Source organism: Panthera pardus, unplaced genomic scaffold, assembly GCF_024362965.1.
Source record: "Panthera pardus isolate Hobbes unplaced genomic scaffold, ASM2436296v1 HiC_scaffold_2, whole genome shotgun sequence".
NCBI classification, from domain to species: domain Eukaryota; kingdom Metazoa; phylum Chordata; class Mammalia; order Carnivora; family Felidae; genus Panthera; species Panthera pardus.
In genome coordinates this window covers 26,974,793-26,991,835 of record NW_026526765.1, presented here as the reverse complement: position 1 = coordinate 26,991,835, position 17,043 = coordinate 26,974,793, and the positions used below count along the sequence as shown (strand labels likewise).

The following is a 17,043-nucleotide window of genomic DNA, read 5'->3' as shown; positions in this document are numbered from 1 at the left end:
CAGGTGATCCAGACCAGTTTCCATAACATGGACATCTTGTCTATCTTCTTATTAATGAGTTAAATACATTCCTATCATGCTTACTATATATTTGTATGAGAATTACATTTTTAACTTTGTAAAAATTATGCTTTGATACTTTGGAAGACAAAATTTCACTATTGTGTAATGGTCTAGCCTATATGCATGCTTAGCTGCAGAATATGTAGAAGTTTAGGGTTTTCAGACAAAAAAAAAGAGAGAAGAAGAAGGTTCTTCTGAATGTGAAAGGGAAAACCTTTCCCCTCAGCAGTGCCACTGGTAGTGCTAGTCAGACCTCAAATTGTGGCTTCCATGGATCAGGCCCTTGCAGCTCCACATCTCTCTGTCCCTGGGAAACAAAGCCACTTGGAGTCTGTGGAGGTCTTCCGATTGGATGTGGGGTGACCCCATAGTCTGGAGGCCGGAGGTGCAGGCAGCAAAAGAATTCACAAGGCAGAACAAAGGAGATAGAAGTTTATTGAATATACTGCAAGGGAGCAGTGGGCAGGACAGCAAAGGAGAGACTCTGTGCCATAAGGCAGTGGTGGGGGTGGGGGGGGGTGGGGGCTATAGTTAAGGGAGAAGGTAAGGAGGTATGGGAACATATGTAATTTTCCTTTTTTGGTATCTGTGTCCTGGGGTAAGTAACCAATGGGTTACCAATGACCCATTGGTCATCCAGGGCTTATGGATATTTTGAGGTGGGTTGCCTAATGGGCCTGTTTGTATTCAGCTAGGGAATTGGAGGTCGCTGTGGGCCCTTCTACCTTACTCATGGTTTCATTGTTTGAAGTTGGTTACCTAAAAGCAACCCTTACAGAACCCTTTGAAAGAATTTGATTGGCTGCTCTCTGACTCCATCACAATTACATTATTTTTCTTCTTCCTGTCCTCATTTTGCAAGAGCAGAGACACAAATGATTTGCTACAAAAAAATCCATGGCTTTCTTCCTTTTGCTTGTCAAGTATCTTCCTCATTCAGGCTTTTATAGAATCTCCAAGTAGTACAAGGTTCATAATTTGACAGTAGGATTGCTGGCTCATTGAAGAGTTGCAATGTGCAATTCTCATTTTTGTGATTCCCAGATAGTAGCTCAAGCTATTCTTCAAATCTTTGACTAATGAGCAGCCCCAACCACAACAAACAATGATTCCAGCCTTACCTGACATCAGGGAAGCAGCCAGAGGCATGTGAGCTATTGGGAGGGGACTCCTCTGAGCAGGAAGACCTGAGTTCTAGTCTTACTGTGCATTCATCCAGTAGGTAATTCTGCAAAGGTGAAGTGACATCACTGTTCCATACCCTGTTTTTCTCCATCTGTGAATCAGAAGAGAGTTGTGGCATATTAGCTGTATGTCAAAAGCTATGTTGGCCCATAAAGATACAAATACAAATATGAGTCTCATTTTTGATTCTCAGAGGCTTAGAGTCTAATGAACAAAAGCACAAAATAAGAAATTTTCAAATTGAGATTGCCATGAGTATAAGAAAGAGTAAAAGAGCACCCCAGATAGGGGAGGCTAAGCTGGGTTGTAGAGGAGGAGAAGGAGTTAACCAGTGAGGAAGGACATTCCAGGTAGAGGGACCTGCGTGGTTAGTAGCTTGAACACTTAAACTAGCACTTTACATATGAGGACTCATCATTGCGAACACTGATAATGAACCCCGAAATGGGAGCCTCAATAACCTTGCTGTGAAAAAAGGAGACAGGACTGTGCGGGGGACAGGAGAGAGAGAGGAGAGCTAGTCACAACCTGCTCACTTCCATGCAACAGGTTTGTTGCCTGTTTCTGTGCTGACATCGTCGCCCTTCCAGGTGTGGAAGCCAGAGATCCAGAGGACAACCATGTCACCTCCTCCCACCCCTCATATCCAGTCCATCATTAGGGGCGGCCAATTTTATCTGATTCTTTCCGTTTCTCACTTTAATTCAAAAAAACAGTTATCTTTTTCCTGGGCTACAGTTGTGTTTACTTTGGTCGACTTGGATTCCTTTTGATCTCATTTTCTCATTGCCGCCAGGATGATGTCAAAATGGTAATCTGGGGTGCCTGGGTGGCTCAGTCCATTAAGTGTCTGACTCCGGCGCAGGTCATGATCTCACGGTTCATGAGTTTGAGCCCCGCTTCAAGCTCTGTGCTGCCAGCTCAGAGCCTGGAACCTGCTTCAGATTCTGTGTCTCCCTCTCTCTCTGCCCCTCCCTTGCTCATGCTGTCTCTCTCTCAAAAATAAATAAACATTAAGAAAAATGGTAATCCAATCATACCCACTCCCCCCCCCCCCCCCCCCGCATCCATTCTCCACCCCGCCCCCGCCCCTGGTTTAAAGCCATACAGCGCTTTTATGAGTCCCTCTCTCATCTCTTACTATGCCCCCTTTACTTTCGGGATAGAGCAGTAGTCATGGTTCTCCTGCCACTGGTCTTGTTGCCTGGACTGTCTTCCTTCCTGTCTTCACTTAGTTGACACCTTAATCCTTTAGATATCAGCTCAAGAGTCAGTTCACTGAGGAAGCCTTCCCTGACCTCCATGCCCAGTAAGATTCTATTATACACTTTCACAATGCTATGTATTTTGTATTTTTTCTTTACAGCACATATCACAGTTGTAATTTTACATCTGATTGATGCACTTCCCTTCATTAGTATGTAAGACTTAAAGGCGGAGGCTGGGTCTGGTGTTGCTCACCATCTAGCCCTATTGGTATGTAATAGATAAGGGAAAGAGTGAGCACATTAAATCAGCAGTCAGGACAAAGATGAGGGTCAGCTGCTGTTATGACAAGCCTGGTAAGGGATAGAGCCCATATAAAGGGATTTGGATCAAATTCTGTGGGAGCTTCTGGATGGTTTCAAACTAAGAGATGAAATGGAAAGAAAGTCATTAGAGAGATGGTTCTAGGGCTCTATGGAAAGTGATATGAGGTGGAGAATGATGAGGTTTGGGGGTGATAGTGGGTTTCATGGGGTCTGGAGCTGATGGCCAAGAAAGAATTCTTGAAGACGTCTTTGGTGCAAAAACATGCTTTTATTAAAGCCCGGGGACAGGACCCATGGGCAGGAAGAGCTGCCCCAGACCCTGTGGAGAGACTGCTTATATATTTGGGAGTTGGGGGAGGTAAAGTCCAGGGGAAGTTTCCAGTGAGATTTTCGTATGCTAAAGAAGACTCCCAGGATCCTGGAAGCCTAGCTATTGTCAAGCTAAGGTTGTTTTCCCTCTAGCAAAACATTAACATTAAGATAGGAGGGAGTTCCCTGGAGAAAAGTCTTACTCAGCCAGCCTCAAGTATTTGTCAATGAGCTGCAGGTTATAAGGAAATTTAATTTTATCTGCCATTTTCCTCTGCCTTTGTTTCCCACATCAGGGAATACTGAGGCAGGGTCTCTGAGGTAGGCCTCTTCCATAGTGACTTTCTACAACTCTCATCTTTCTTATTCTAATCACATCTGACAGCTAACACCATTTTGGGGCTTCATTTTTTGTGGTAGGTTCAAAAGACACTATGGTTGATGTGTAAAGTGAAGTTTTTATTTGTCATTCACTGCTACCTAAAAACCACTATGGATTTTCATCACGTTTTGAGAATAAACTAGAATGATCTGAGACGGTATTAAATTTGGAGCAACCTGGTGGCTTCCTCAAAGACTAGGTGGTCATATTTCAGACCAGTGGAAACTGAAGTGCTCAAAAAAATATGCTGGAAGGACATATCAGGCATACTGAGACATTGTGGGCCATGAAATCACAGTAGCTTCAGATATGAGCCCATGTGCTCTCGATTCCTATTCTGCTTTCCTGTAGCCCTGAACCAAGCTCTCATTGTCATTTTATGACCCTAATCCTATCCTTTGAACTTTTTATTCTCCCTTAAGTACTTGGACACAGACCTGGCCTCAAGCCCTTTCCACTTTAGACCAATTCATTCGATGGCCTCCCTGTTCCCCTTTTGGGCCAAGGGTTAGGGATAGGATTAGTCCCCTCCCTCCAACACTTGTGAGCAGTTGACATCAAGGAGAGAATCAGATTTATCATTAGTCCCTCCCCTTTCCAGCTGTATGATCTTTGGTAGGTTATTTGACACGTCTGTGCCTCCATTTCTTCATTCTGTAAAATGGGGATAATAATATCTACTTCCTAGGATTGCTGTGAGAATCAGACATGTTAATTCCTGCATTAGTTAGCATAGCATCTGGCTTGTAGAAACCACTCAGTAAATGTTACTGTTGGTGTGATACTTCTTCCTGTCATCATCATCACGTAGGCCCAACCACAACCCTGTATGTTGCTGTTATGCTCATTTCACAGATGAGGAAACCATGCAGAGTTGTTGAAGGAAAATAGAAAATCTGAAGGACAAGATTAGGGTCATAAGCTGGGATTCCTTTTAAGAACAGGATAGAGAAAAAAGAGGGGTGGGAGTGAGCTGGGATGAGGTCAGATGGGTTGCAGTCACTGTGCCATCGGGGGTGGAGCCTGAGGGTGTCAGGCTGGCTTGAAAGAGCGGTGGGAGGGCTGACAGACAGGAAGATGGTGACTGTTTTCAGAGAATGAATTTCCCTCTTGGTTTCCAAGTGATTTAATGTTGGGTTTCCTTTTACGACACTCTAGAGTTAAAGACCTGTTAGCTTTGGGAATTCAGGCTGGTGATTTCCCCTTTCCCCAGGGGGATTTCTAGGTCTGTATTATGCTATATAATCACAGCTCTTTTGGGATAAATGTCAAAAATATTGGCAAAGAATTTATACACTCATCACTTCTTTTTTAATCAAGACTTTTTGTCTGATAGGTGAATTATTCCTTAGTTTTCATGTAAAACTTTGTACTATTTTCTCTTCTCTGTCCAGTATCTTTTTTCTTAGGAACCTAAGCCTGGCTGGCAGAACATAATCCAGGTTGTGCTTTGAATCACAAGCTGTTACTAGGAATTCCAAGGAAATCCATACAAGATTTTTTTTTTCATTATACAGAGAGCTTACCGAGAGAACAATTTATAGCAAAAGCCACATTTTGCAGGTTCATTTCCTGTCTCCCACTTGGGGCTGTTTCTGTGAGCTGTTGCAGATTTCCTTGAGGTCTTCTCCCTGATAGGGTTGAGTACTCAAACGAGTAGGAAAGAGGAAGTTGGACCCATTTGAGAAACTACGGTGAGAAGAAAAAACAGTGAAAGAACAAAAAGGAAAATCTATTTTTGTTTACAGAGGAAACTGGGTGTAAATTAGCATGGATGGGGGTCTGTGTTGACAAGCTCACATAATTACAAGGATGCTTTATGGAACATGCTCAAGTCTCCCCATATTCAGTGAGCCAGTATGACCTCCCCAAAATTCTTCTGCGTCTTGGGCATGCTTGGGGCTCGTGGTTTTGAGGCATAGTTAATTATGCTTCTTGGGGCTCCTGTGATCAAGTGCATTCAAGAAACTAAATGCAATGAGTGTTTCCTGGACTAATGAGACTTGGAGAGTAAGAGGCTGAGGGAGTGCAGAAAAGTTGTGCTCACTTAAAACCTCCTGGAAGAGTCATGACATTTAGTAGAAAAGTCGTAAGGGATCCTGACGACACCGTTACTGAACTTGTGTTAAATATCACATATTGTAGATGGAAGTTCTACACAGGGACAAGGTACCAGCTTGCAGTGATCCACAAATGATTAGCAAATGATCAGCAACTTAGTTAATTATGCACTTGCTTTGTCTGTAAAAAAAAAAAAAAAAAAATGACAAAAGCAGTAGGGAGAAAGCAAGCAGAATTTTGGGGGAAGACTTTAGTTCCTAACATTTTATTTTTTCATCGGTGACTAACCCTCAGGTTATTCCAGAATCGCTTTGTAGGAATGTTGGGATGTGAGAACACATTGTTGACATCTACTTTTCAGCTCCTTTTCCTCTCCTCCACTCCCTCTGCCAGTAGTCCCACGGCTAACAAATCTCAACAACCACGCTGACCCATGTGTGTAGATGGTTCAACATTAACATAGTTCTCATGACTCCATAGTCACCTTTTGTCCATTCTCCTCATTTTTGTCGAGAACTATGAAAGGTCTTAGATTTTATTCTCCTTGTGAGCTCACCAGTTATCCTGCCATGCTTTCCTGGATGCGATGCTGGGAGAAGATGTGAGATTTCTGGGTTGGAGATAGAGGACTTTATTACTCACAGCACAGCATGAGGCAGGAGCTTCATGTTTGCAGCTGCCCCTCTTGTCCCTTCAAGGGGGTGAAAGGGGCAGCCTGGGTGGATGCTGTGCACACAGTGGGTTTTATCACAGTCCTTTAAAGGAGGTTGTGAGCAAACCTGTCAGCTTGTGCCCCAGAGGGAGTCATTATCCTTTTTATTCTAGACAGCAAATAAATCTGTCCTCTTCCGTGGAGGGGGACATTCTTTCTGTACTCAAGTCTATTTCCACACAACATCCTTGGGGAGATATAAAAGCTGTCCATGCTTTTGCTCAGATGATGTGAAGAAACATGAGTGATCCACGTAGAACTGCCTCCCAGCAGTTCCTACCTCAAGGCACCAAAATTATTATTACAGATGGTTTTTGCTCTGTTCTTACACTTCTGACCCCTTCTCTTTGCTTCTCTAATCCACAGGAGATCTTTCCTCTTTACTGATCCACCACAAAACCTCTTACCCATGTGAGCTACACTTTTGTCTGGCTCAGTGGATGTATTCTTCACCTTTTCTCCATTCCTTGGGGGGTGGTGCACAGCCTCAGTTTAGTCTGTACACCTGCCGTGTGCCAGGCTATGTGCAGTGCCTAAGATAAGTAGGGGAATACGCCTCAGACCTTGTTCTGAAAAAGCTAAGGAGGAAAACAGGCACACAATTTGATCATTTTAACCTAGGGCAGCAAGTGCTGTGAGCCAGGTATGTGCAAGATAAACTGGCAGGACCCTAATCCAGAGTGAGGTCAAGGAAGGCTTTCTGGAAATGCTCAAATTGAGTCTTAAAGAATGAATGGATGTTAAATATGTTGAAGGGGTAAGAAAGGAGAGAAGGCCATTTTAGATAGAGGAAAAGCTTGAAAACAGCAAGGTAAATAGACCATGGTGTGTGGCAATTGGTGGTGGGGGTCGGGGGGGGGGGAAGGGGGGTTGGAGGTAATATCAGTAGTCTGTTGCCAGAGCATAAACTGTGAAGTTGCATGCAGGTGAAGGGAGAGCTTCCTAGAGGTCAGGCTTTGAAGAGTCTTGAGCCATGGGTCATGATATGGGCAGACTCTGGTTTTGACTCGATCAGCCTGGCAACAACAGAGGATGGATTTAAGAATGAAAAAGAAAGAGGGAGAACAGTTCAGAAATGATGCAAACAGAAACTCAGGCATGAAATGATCAGAGTTTCAGCTAGGGCAGTTGGGAATAAAAATGGAGGGGAGGTAGATTTAACAGCACCTGAGGACAGATGGGGAAGCAGGATATGGAGGGAGAGGAGACCAACAGGTGGACACCGGTGTTTCTAAGGTTAGACCACTAAGTTGATGGCGTTTCAACTTCGAGGAAGCAGGAAGAATAGCAGGTTAAGATTGTTGGGGGAGGATTTCAGGGATGGCTGAGTGATGCCATCCAGAAGGTGTCCATCAAGAGATTTGGGTGCATGAGTTTGCACTCTAAGAGAGGTTTGGAATGAGATGTAGATTCAAGAGTCAGCAGCATATAGGTGATGTCCCAAAATCTGACTGTGATTGAGAGTGAAATGAGCAGTGAGCCAAAAGAAGGACAGAAGAGCCTGGGAGGAGCCTGAGAAGTGGTCAGAGAGCAAGAGGAGGATGGAGAGCTGGGGGTCTCAGAAGTAGAGCATCTCTTCCTGTGTTTGTCTCCTCCCCAGTGTGACCTGGGGGAGAAGAAATAAGCAAAAATCATCCACTGGGCTAATCGTTAAATCTTTCCTATTGTTCAAGCAAAAAGTTTAGACTTTTTGAAGTCTAAACTTACAGAAGTTTCTAGACTTAGAGAAGTCTTCAACAGTTTGGAAATCACTAGTCCTGGATTAGTAGCTGCAAACCTGGGTCGAAGCCCAGCTCTGCCAACACCTGCTGTGTGACTTGGCTAGAGTACTGCCCCTCTCTGGCCTGCATTTCCTCACTGTTGAAGCGAGAGGATTGGATGCCTAATACCTAAGACCCTTCAGGGAAATGAGCTCTTAGTAATTTATGGGAAAACTGGAAGCAGAGTTTATGCTTCAACATCTGGAAAATGACTCTGCTTTCCCCACGATGAAGATGTGTCCTTGCTGACACTGAATTTGGCTCGGGGAGAGTAGAGGTTTGTAAACATTCACTTTTCCTTAAACAGACATTCACGGATTAGTATGTAAGTCTTCCAAAGTGGTGAGTCCAACCAACATATAAAAGGGCAATAATGAAGCAAAAATTGAGCTTTTCCAATCTGGTGGTATCCCACTTTGAGCTGTGTGCCCCCACCAGGGATTTTGTGAGCCGAAGAATATTCTGAGATGGCCTCCCTCTGCTTCTGTCTGTGTGGTCACCTTAACCCTAATAAGTTCTTATATTCATGGCTACTTAAACAGGGAACTTAATTAAACCTTTGCCTAGGTGCGTGAAGTATGCGGGGTGTGGGTGTGTGAGTGTGTGGGCTCTTCCTACTCACCATAACCCATCTCAAAGAGTACAGCTTCCCTTTCACTCAAAGCTATGGGATTGCACATACGACTAACTAGTAAGTAGCCCACATAGAATCATACTGAAAAGTGCATTGTAAGATTTTCTGTTGCAACCCTCAAGCCTTTATTCAGACCGGTTATCATTTTTAAGATATTTTAAAAATATTTTTGTTTTGAAATAATTATAGAGTCACATACAGTTGGAAGAAATAGCACAGAGAAATCCTTTATATCCTTCACTCACCTTCTCCCAGTGACAACATCTTGCATAACTCTAGTATAATATCATAACCAAGAAATGAATACAAACCCTTACCTTATTCAGATTTCATCAGTTTTATAAGAACTGATTTGTGTGTGTAAGTGTGTGTGTGTGTGTGTGTGTGTGTGTGTGTGCATTTACGTCTATGCAGTTTTAACACATGTAAATTTATGTGACTACTATCACAATACAGAATAGTTTCATTACAAGGACAACTCGTGCCATGCTTTTGGACCTGCCTTCCACCTACCAACCTAACCCCTGGAAAGCACTAGCTTGTTCTCTATCTCTATAATTGTGTCATTTGTAATATAAATATATTGCAATATATTTGTAATAAAAATATATAAATGTAATCACAGAGTACATAACCTCTTGAGATTGGATTTTTTTCATTCAAGGTATTTCCCTCAAGCATACATCCAAATTGTATGCATTCAAGTGTTTGTTCTATTTCAGTGCTGGGTAGCGTTCCACGGTATTTACCAGTTTGTTTAATCATTCACTCATTGAGGGATATTTGGGTTCCAGTTTTTTGCTAGTATGAATGAAGTTCTATAAACATTCTCCTACAGGATCTTGTGTGAACACAAGTCTTCCATTTCTCTGGGATAAATGTCCAGGGATGCAATTGCTGGGTCAGGGGGTGGTTGCATGTTTGTTTGTTTGTTTTAAAGAAACTATCCACCTGTTTTCTGTAGTGGCTATAGCATCTTGCCCTCTTACCAGCAGTGTTACCTGCGGCCAACTTCCCCACATCCTCCCCATTGATTGGGCGCTGCCACTGTCTTTAATTGTATCTGTTCTGATAGGCCTGTAGTAACATTTCATTGTGGTTTTAGGTAACAATTCTCTGCTGGCGAATGAGGTTGAACATCTTTTCATGTGCTTTTTTGTCATCTGTACATCCTCTGCAGTGAAATGAGATTTCATGTTTGTTTTCTGTCGTTATTTTTTATTGTTGAGTTTTGAGAGAACTTCATGTATTCTTTGTACAAGTCCTTTGTCTAATAAATATTTCCTTCCATTCTGTAGTTCATCTTTTCATTCCTTCAAAGCTATCTCTCACAGCAAAAGGTTTTAATTTTGGTGAAGTCCAGTTTTTCAGTTTTCCCTTTTATGTATGATGTCCTTAGTGTCAAATCTATGAACTCCTTGCCTAGCCCCAGGTCTCCAAGATGTTCTCCTATGATTTTTTTTCGAAAAGTTGTATAGTTTTACATTTTACATTTCAGTCTGTGATCCATCTGAGTCAGTATTTGTATAAAGTGTGAAATTTACATTGAGCCTCTGCTCTTTGATCAGCATGTTGTGATTTTCAGGACACAGATCTTGCATATGTTTTGTTAGACTTATGCCTAAGTAGTTCTTTTCCTTTGGAATAATTCTAAATGGTCTTTTTTTTTTTTTTTAATTAATGAGCATTCTCTCAGAGACCTCCTCCCACACACAAAACAATAAAAGCCCATAACCAAACAAAGAAATGAAGGGTTGAAAACAGACCTCAAGGCAATCAAATTGTAGTTGATGCTTTGTTTGATAATCTACCTTCCTGTGTGAAGGAGCTGTCTTCTAATGAGGCTGGCCACCCACTGGAACCATGCTTCACCCAGGAGCCCTCGTTCTTGGGGTCTTTGATTCAGTATCTGACTCAAATCACCTTCAGCTCGTTTTTCACTTCTCTGAGGTTCAATTCCCTCTTGTAAATGAAAATAACAATGCTTTCTTTAGAAATAATGCCGAGAAGATGCAATTAAATGAAATGAAAGAATATATGTGAAAGTATCTGGCACAAAGATCACATAATGATCAAGAAATATTTCCTCTCTTTTCTTTCCTTCCTCTCTCCCTTTTTATTTACTTCTCTTTTCTTTCTCGTGCCTTCCATTCTCTTTCCTTCCATTCCTGCTTTATGCCCCCTTGCCAATTCCCTGTGGTGGGTGTAAGCCTTGGTTCTGGTAGGGTTGACTAGGTAGGGTTGACTAGATGAATAGGAGGCTGACCCCTGTACCCAGCTAGGCCCCCATAATTCCTCCTCCCTTTCCACCATACATGATTCTGCTGGATGACAGAACAGTGAGGATTAGTAAATTAAGAAGTCTGTTTCTTCTATTTAAATTCATAATGCTAAGCAATTCCATGGGTTTTCATGTCTGATGATGAGCCACCTTTCTGCATTTTCATGAAAGGCAGGTGGTCTGTGGTGGTTAATTAGCATGTGTGTGTGTGGAGGGGGTGGGTGGGCACCTGGAAGTGCCTTTAACAGGCAACTGAAGCCTCTCAGGCCTTGTTTGCTTTGGGTGTGGCCTTAGCAAAATGCAGAGTAGTGGAGAAGCAAGTTCATAGTTTGAGGTAGAGATTGTCTTGAACGTCTTGGACTGAGGCCAGAGTGATAGACTCAGGTTAGAGTAGATCAATGGAAGTAGTCATTCTCCAGGTAGAATCCACCCTGTAGGAGGGCCAGCTTGATATAGAGACCCCAAAGAAATGGGGCAAAGGAAAAGGAACATCTCCTTTAGAAATTCAAATAAAGATGATTATCTATCCCCCTCCATTTGACAAGTGTTCAGCCAGTTAATTTGGAACAAGCCCTCTCTTCCCATCCTGGGTCGTAACAATGGCCCAAATAGATTACTCAGCAGCCCTTGAAATTGCAGGCTGGGGCATCCAATGCAGCAACCTAATTGTTGTCAGACAGCTAATGATTCCAACTGGTTAGAAGCCTAGAGAGATTATGTCATCCTCTGCCCTTCATCCGCAGATGTGAGACCAAAATGGAAACCCAGGTTGTAGGAGTTCTCATGCAAGGAAGAAGCTTTTTGTTGAAAATCATTTTCTGTTGTTGCATTAGAAGTAAAAATGCTCTTTGGAATCGTAGTGGCTTAGGAAGCAGAGTGCTGCTAAAGATGTGACTTCAAACAGCTCTTGGTCTTGGCTAATGCAGTTTTAATTTTTCTTCAAGGGCTACTTGTTCCAGTGATAATTTCTGTCCTGCACTTCTGCCCTTCAGATTCTTTTGATAAAAGTAATGAGGGTGATGGTATTTAGAGCAGGGAGTAAGTTGGCCTCTGCCAGATTCCTGCCTAACAGATATCTGAGGTGCCCACCCAGAGCTTGTCACACTTGGTTGCTTCTGAGAGCTTCTGTGATGAGTCCTGAGCACAGCAAACTCACCCATGCCAATCTCTTCCTCTTCTTTCTCTAGCAAGGATTGAAAATAGTTCACCATGCAGAGAAGACACTGTCCAGCTTCTGTAAGTGGCAGAAGAGCATCAATCCCAAGAGTGACCTTAACCCTGCCCATCATGACGTGGCCGTCCTCCTCACCAGGTACCCCAGGGACTACAGAAAGCCAGGGGCTGTGAAGCAGGGGGGCTGGCAGGTGAAAGAGTTGTCCCCTATTCAAACCCATGAGAGTCTCCTACTCTTTGCCACTTTTGATAATTTTTAAAGGCAGCATCTACAATCTAGACAACTCCTGATGTCCATACCAGTGAGGGGGCAATTATTAAACGTGTGTGACAAAACTCTCCGTGTTAATAAACTGTTGGCAAAAATCTGTTGGCAAAATGCAGGCCTTTTTCATATCCCAGTGATGATTTCATCTTTAAAATTGGCTTTTTCATGCAGCTCTATAAGCTCAGGAAGATTGTTTACAGATCCTTGTTAAAGACTCCTGTAACTTTTAAGCCTGGGCTTTCCAATCCTTTATTTTCTTCTTAAAATTTTTACTCCAGTTTAGAAACATGCAACCTTCTCTACAGAAATCAGTCCTCCTTGTAACCCATCCCTGACTGATGGTGAGGACAGAATATGGGCGGCCGGCCCTTCCCTGAATACACAGAGCAGTTTGCTTACACTTTTCTCCCTTTATTCTCATGAAGATACTATTTTGTTCTGATGACAGACAGACCCTGTGGTGCTAATAAAAACCATCAACCTTCCAAGACTCATAGCTGTGAAAGGCTAATGAACTTTTCTGATTAACCCAGGCTCTCGGAGGCTATGTTTGCTCACTGATTCAATAAATACTTATTGAACACCTGCCAAGCATCAGACATTATTTTATTTTATCTTATTTTATTTTATCTTATTTTATTTTAATTTTGAGAGAGAGGGAGAGAGAGAGAGGGAGAAAGAAGGAGGGACGGAGAGAAAGGGAGAGAGAATCCAAAGCAGGCTGCATACCATCAGCACAGAGCCCGACACGGGGCTCAAACCCATGAACCATGAGATCATAACCTCAGCTGAAATCAAGAGCCAGACACTTAACCAACAACTGAGCCACCCAGGCACCTCCAGACATTATTTTAAATGAAGTCTTTCATTAACGGGGGAGTTAAATTCTCATGGGGAACTCCTGTGCAGTTTCGGAGACATCAGGAAATCCAGGGATGTGTAAATAGAAGAGTCTGCTCAGCCTGGTTTGGCAGCCACAGAGAACTCATGCACTGGAAGGCCCTGTGTGTGTGTGTGTGTGTGTGTGTGTGTGTGTGTGCACGCGTGTGTTCTCCCCAGGGAGGGCAGGCTGCCCCTGAACATTTTGGTCCCTTTGGTATCCCGATGCATGGGGTGCCCGCAAAGAATGATAACCAACTTTCACTCCGACTATCAGAGTCATTCTTTTGAATGAAAGTATCAAAACTTCAGTTGAATGCAGTTTTCAAAAGAAGTTTGTGGAATAAACCTATTACATTAGATTCATATTAGGGTCTGTGACATCGGTAGCTCTGCTGGGAGGCAGATTAGTGTGGGTGTGGAACGAAAGCACTGGGGCCCTGGCCGGGGTGGGGGGCAAGGGGTGGGGGAGCAACACACAGGCAGGGAACACTGAGGACCTGGGCAAGAAGCCAGGGGAAGACTTCAGTCCAGGCAGGACCTAGCTGTAGGGAAGAACCCTGGATTCAGGACCACTGTTAGAAACTGTGTCAGCTTCCTCTCTTTCCTTGCCCTGAAAGTAGATATCATTTCTTCTCTCATTCACATGAGGAAATGAGTGAATTAATGATAGCTGGCGTTTGTGGAGTGTCTGATGTAGCACTGTGCTACATCTATTAGAACAATCATTATTCCATTTAATCTACACAACAAGTCTGGTAGTTGAACTACCATCAATTATTCCCATTTTATACATGGGGAAACTGAGGCGTGGTTATGTCACTTGCCTCAAATCTCATTTCTATTAACAAGTACAGCTGAGACTTAAATCCAGGTAGTTTGACCCTAATAGTTGTACTCTTAACTATTACCCATAAGAATATGAAGGATCTGTTCTCTTATGATATTTTTTTTCTTATTATGACAATTTTTCTTCCTTCAAACAAGGGCCTGGTTTCAGTATATGATGAACCTCACCAACTCCTGAAGAGTGGAGAGTATTTCAAATGCTAAAGCAGGATTTCTTATCCTCAGCATCTTGAGTTGGGTAATTCTTTTGCTGTGCAGGGCTGTCTGTGTGCTGAGGTATATTTAACAGCATCTCTTGCCTGTATCCATGAGATGCCAGTAGACCCTCCTACAAGTTGTGACAACCCAAACTGTCTCTAAGAGTGGGTGGGGAGCAAAATCAACCCCTGTTGGGAACCTCTGGTTTGAAAAACAGGCAGGACCAGGGACGGAGGTATGTGACTTGCCTATGGATGACTGTGCTGAGATCCATTCAACAGGGTTCTCTGCAGAGTTGCATTCAGTAGAAGGTGGATTTGGCTTAAACATACCACATGAAGCAAGGCTAGTAACTGCATACCAAGGCATGTTTTCTCTTATACAATACCCAGTGCATGGTGAAGGTAGAGCTAATCTGCTTTGGGGAGCAGAAGCTCCTTGTCTGCAAGACTCATGTTTCTATAATTCTTTTATTACCCCCCCCCTTTTTCCTCTTTAGTGCTAGATACTTAGTAGGCAGTTAGTAAACAATTATGTAATGGACCTAACACCTGCCCCATCTGAATGAGAAAGCAGGTGAATTAGCAGTAGACACCAATCTTGTCCCAGCAGCTCCAAGCAGGTCTAGACTTTTAAAAAAAATGAAATAGTAACAAGTGCATTTTGCAGCAGGGGTGGAAACGTTGGTTGGTTGGTCCTCCCACAGACACAGAAATTATTTAGAATGATTGGGCTGTCTGATCCAATCTAGCTCTCCAACACAAATCTACCCAAAAACTATTGCCGTTAGAGTGGGGATCATGTCAGTTGGCATGCCGTGACATGGGCTGCCACTCTCTTCTATCCCCTTGTCCCAGCCATTGCCTCCTGGAGAACGGAGGACTCGCAGGGGTTTTCAGAGCCTGGATCTTTTCCATGGCCCAGTGGAAACATCAAACAGATCATTAGTTGCCAGAAATGGTACCCACACAAACCTGATGAGTTGAAGGTCTGCAGCTAACAAGCTCAGAACCTTCTTGGCATTTATGCTAGTTATTCTTGGCAAAGAGCTCTTTCTGAATTGAAGAAAACGAGACCAAACCAAGTTAACTCTTGTCAATGACTGAAATAATCCCCACAAAGGTACGGAAGCATATTTTTACATTTAAAAACCATAACCAGTATTTTTTGAGATCCTAAGAGTCTTTATTTGTATGTGCATTCCCTCCAATGTCCCATATAGTTAGGGTAGTGGGGCTGGAGAGCCAACTGATTTGATCTCTAGATGGATTGATGAGATCAGTTGCCTTTTTCATGAATAAGCAAAAGTTCTCAGATGCATTTTGAGCACAGACCCCAGAAAGACCAAAAGGGGTTTCATATGTGAAAGCGCTCAACCACTGTTGGTCATCCTTTATTTAAAAGTTCAAATAATCTTCAATTTTCAATCAAATCCTTCTCTTTTTGACCAAACAATATAATTTGTCATCCTGAGATTAAGGGCAAAAGCAACTCAAAATAAAACCTTTGTCATGGAGTGACTGAATGGCTCAGGTAAGCATCCAACTTGATTTCTGCTCAGGTCATGATCTTGTGGTTCTTGAGATTGAGCCCCATGTCAGGCTTCAAGCTGATAGCATGGAACCTACTTGGGATTCTCTCTCTCTCCCTGTCTCTCTCTGCCCTTCCCCTGCTCATGCTTGCTTGAGCTTTCTCTCTCTCTCTCTCTCTCTCTGAAAAATAAATAAACATTAAAAATTGTCATATTTTCCCACATTTTTAGGTGTTAGTGAGAGTCAGTAATTAGAGGTGAAATCATAATAATCTTATGAATTGTGAATTGCTCCCTATGGAGTTTTACAAATAATTTAACCATACTTTCCAGACCATATTGAATGTGAACTAATACCCAGATTTTTTCCAGGAGGATTTTTTCAGATGTTTCTTTGGGAGCCTATGCATCTCTATTCTCTGCTTTCAGAAAAGACATCTGTGCTAGTGTCAATCGCCCCTGTGAGACTTTGGGTCTGTCCCACCTGTCAGGAATGTGCCAGCCTCACCGGAGCTGTAACATCAATGAAGACTCTGGACTCCCTCTGGCTTTCACAATTGCCCATGAGCTCGGACACAGGTAAAGGGCCAAGGAAACTGAGATCCCCTTGCCATGTTCATGCACCATGTCAGTAGAGGGAAGGGCAAGCACCTTAAATGGGGCATTAGGAGTCGGGTTACACTGTGTCTTGAGACTCACCCTCCTAAACCTCTGCTTCCTCATCTGTAAAGTGGGGATAATCACACACTTCAAAGATTTCAGTGTCTCTTCTTCCCTGACCACTTGTACCTACTACACCACAGAATCAAAGAGGCTACTACAATTTTCTGAATTAGAAAGGGTTGAACACAGACAAGGACATAAGCTTTAACTTACTTGATTAATTCGGGAGTAACAATCCTTGTTTAGTTTTTATAAAATGCTGAGGTATTAATATCACTGACAAGTCACAAACATTAACATTTTTGCACCCTTTATGTCTCCCATTTTGGGTTGTGTTGTTGATTCCTTTTGATAACCTTATGAAATAGATACCATTGTTAACCCCATTTTACTTATATGTATTGAAGGAACACATTGAATAAAGCAGAAATTTAAAACTGCTATACGATGGAGAAGACCATTAAGCAAACATCAGTTAACAGGAGGTGCAAGTTGTGCTCTGGTTGCTGATGGCTGCTTCTGATCACAGAGGTGAAGACAAAGTTGGGGCAGCCATTGTTGTT

At 42.8% G+C, this 17,043-nt stretch overlaps 1 protein-coding gene across 2 annotated transcripts in view; it reads left to right on the top strand.

The window, feature by feature from the left end:
- ADAMTS12 (ADAM metallopeptidase with thrombospondin type 1 motif 12) overlaps nucleotides 1-17,043 on the top strand; it is a 327,563-nt gene that overhangs the window by 191,517 nt on the left and 119,003 nt on the right. For both annotated transcript variants that reach the window (XM_019450692.2, XM_019450691.2), the window contains exons 6-7: nucleotides 12,107-12,231; nucleotides 16,247-16,396. In XM_019450692.2, coding sequence (XP_019306237.2) covers nucleotides 12,107-12,231; nucleotides 16,247-16,396 — 275 coding nt within the window. The remainder of the gene's footprint in view (nucleotides 1-12,106; nucleotides 12,232-16,246; nucleotides 16,397-17,043) is intronic.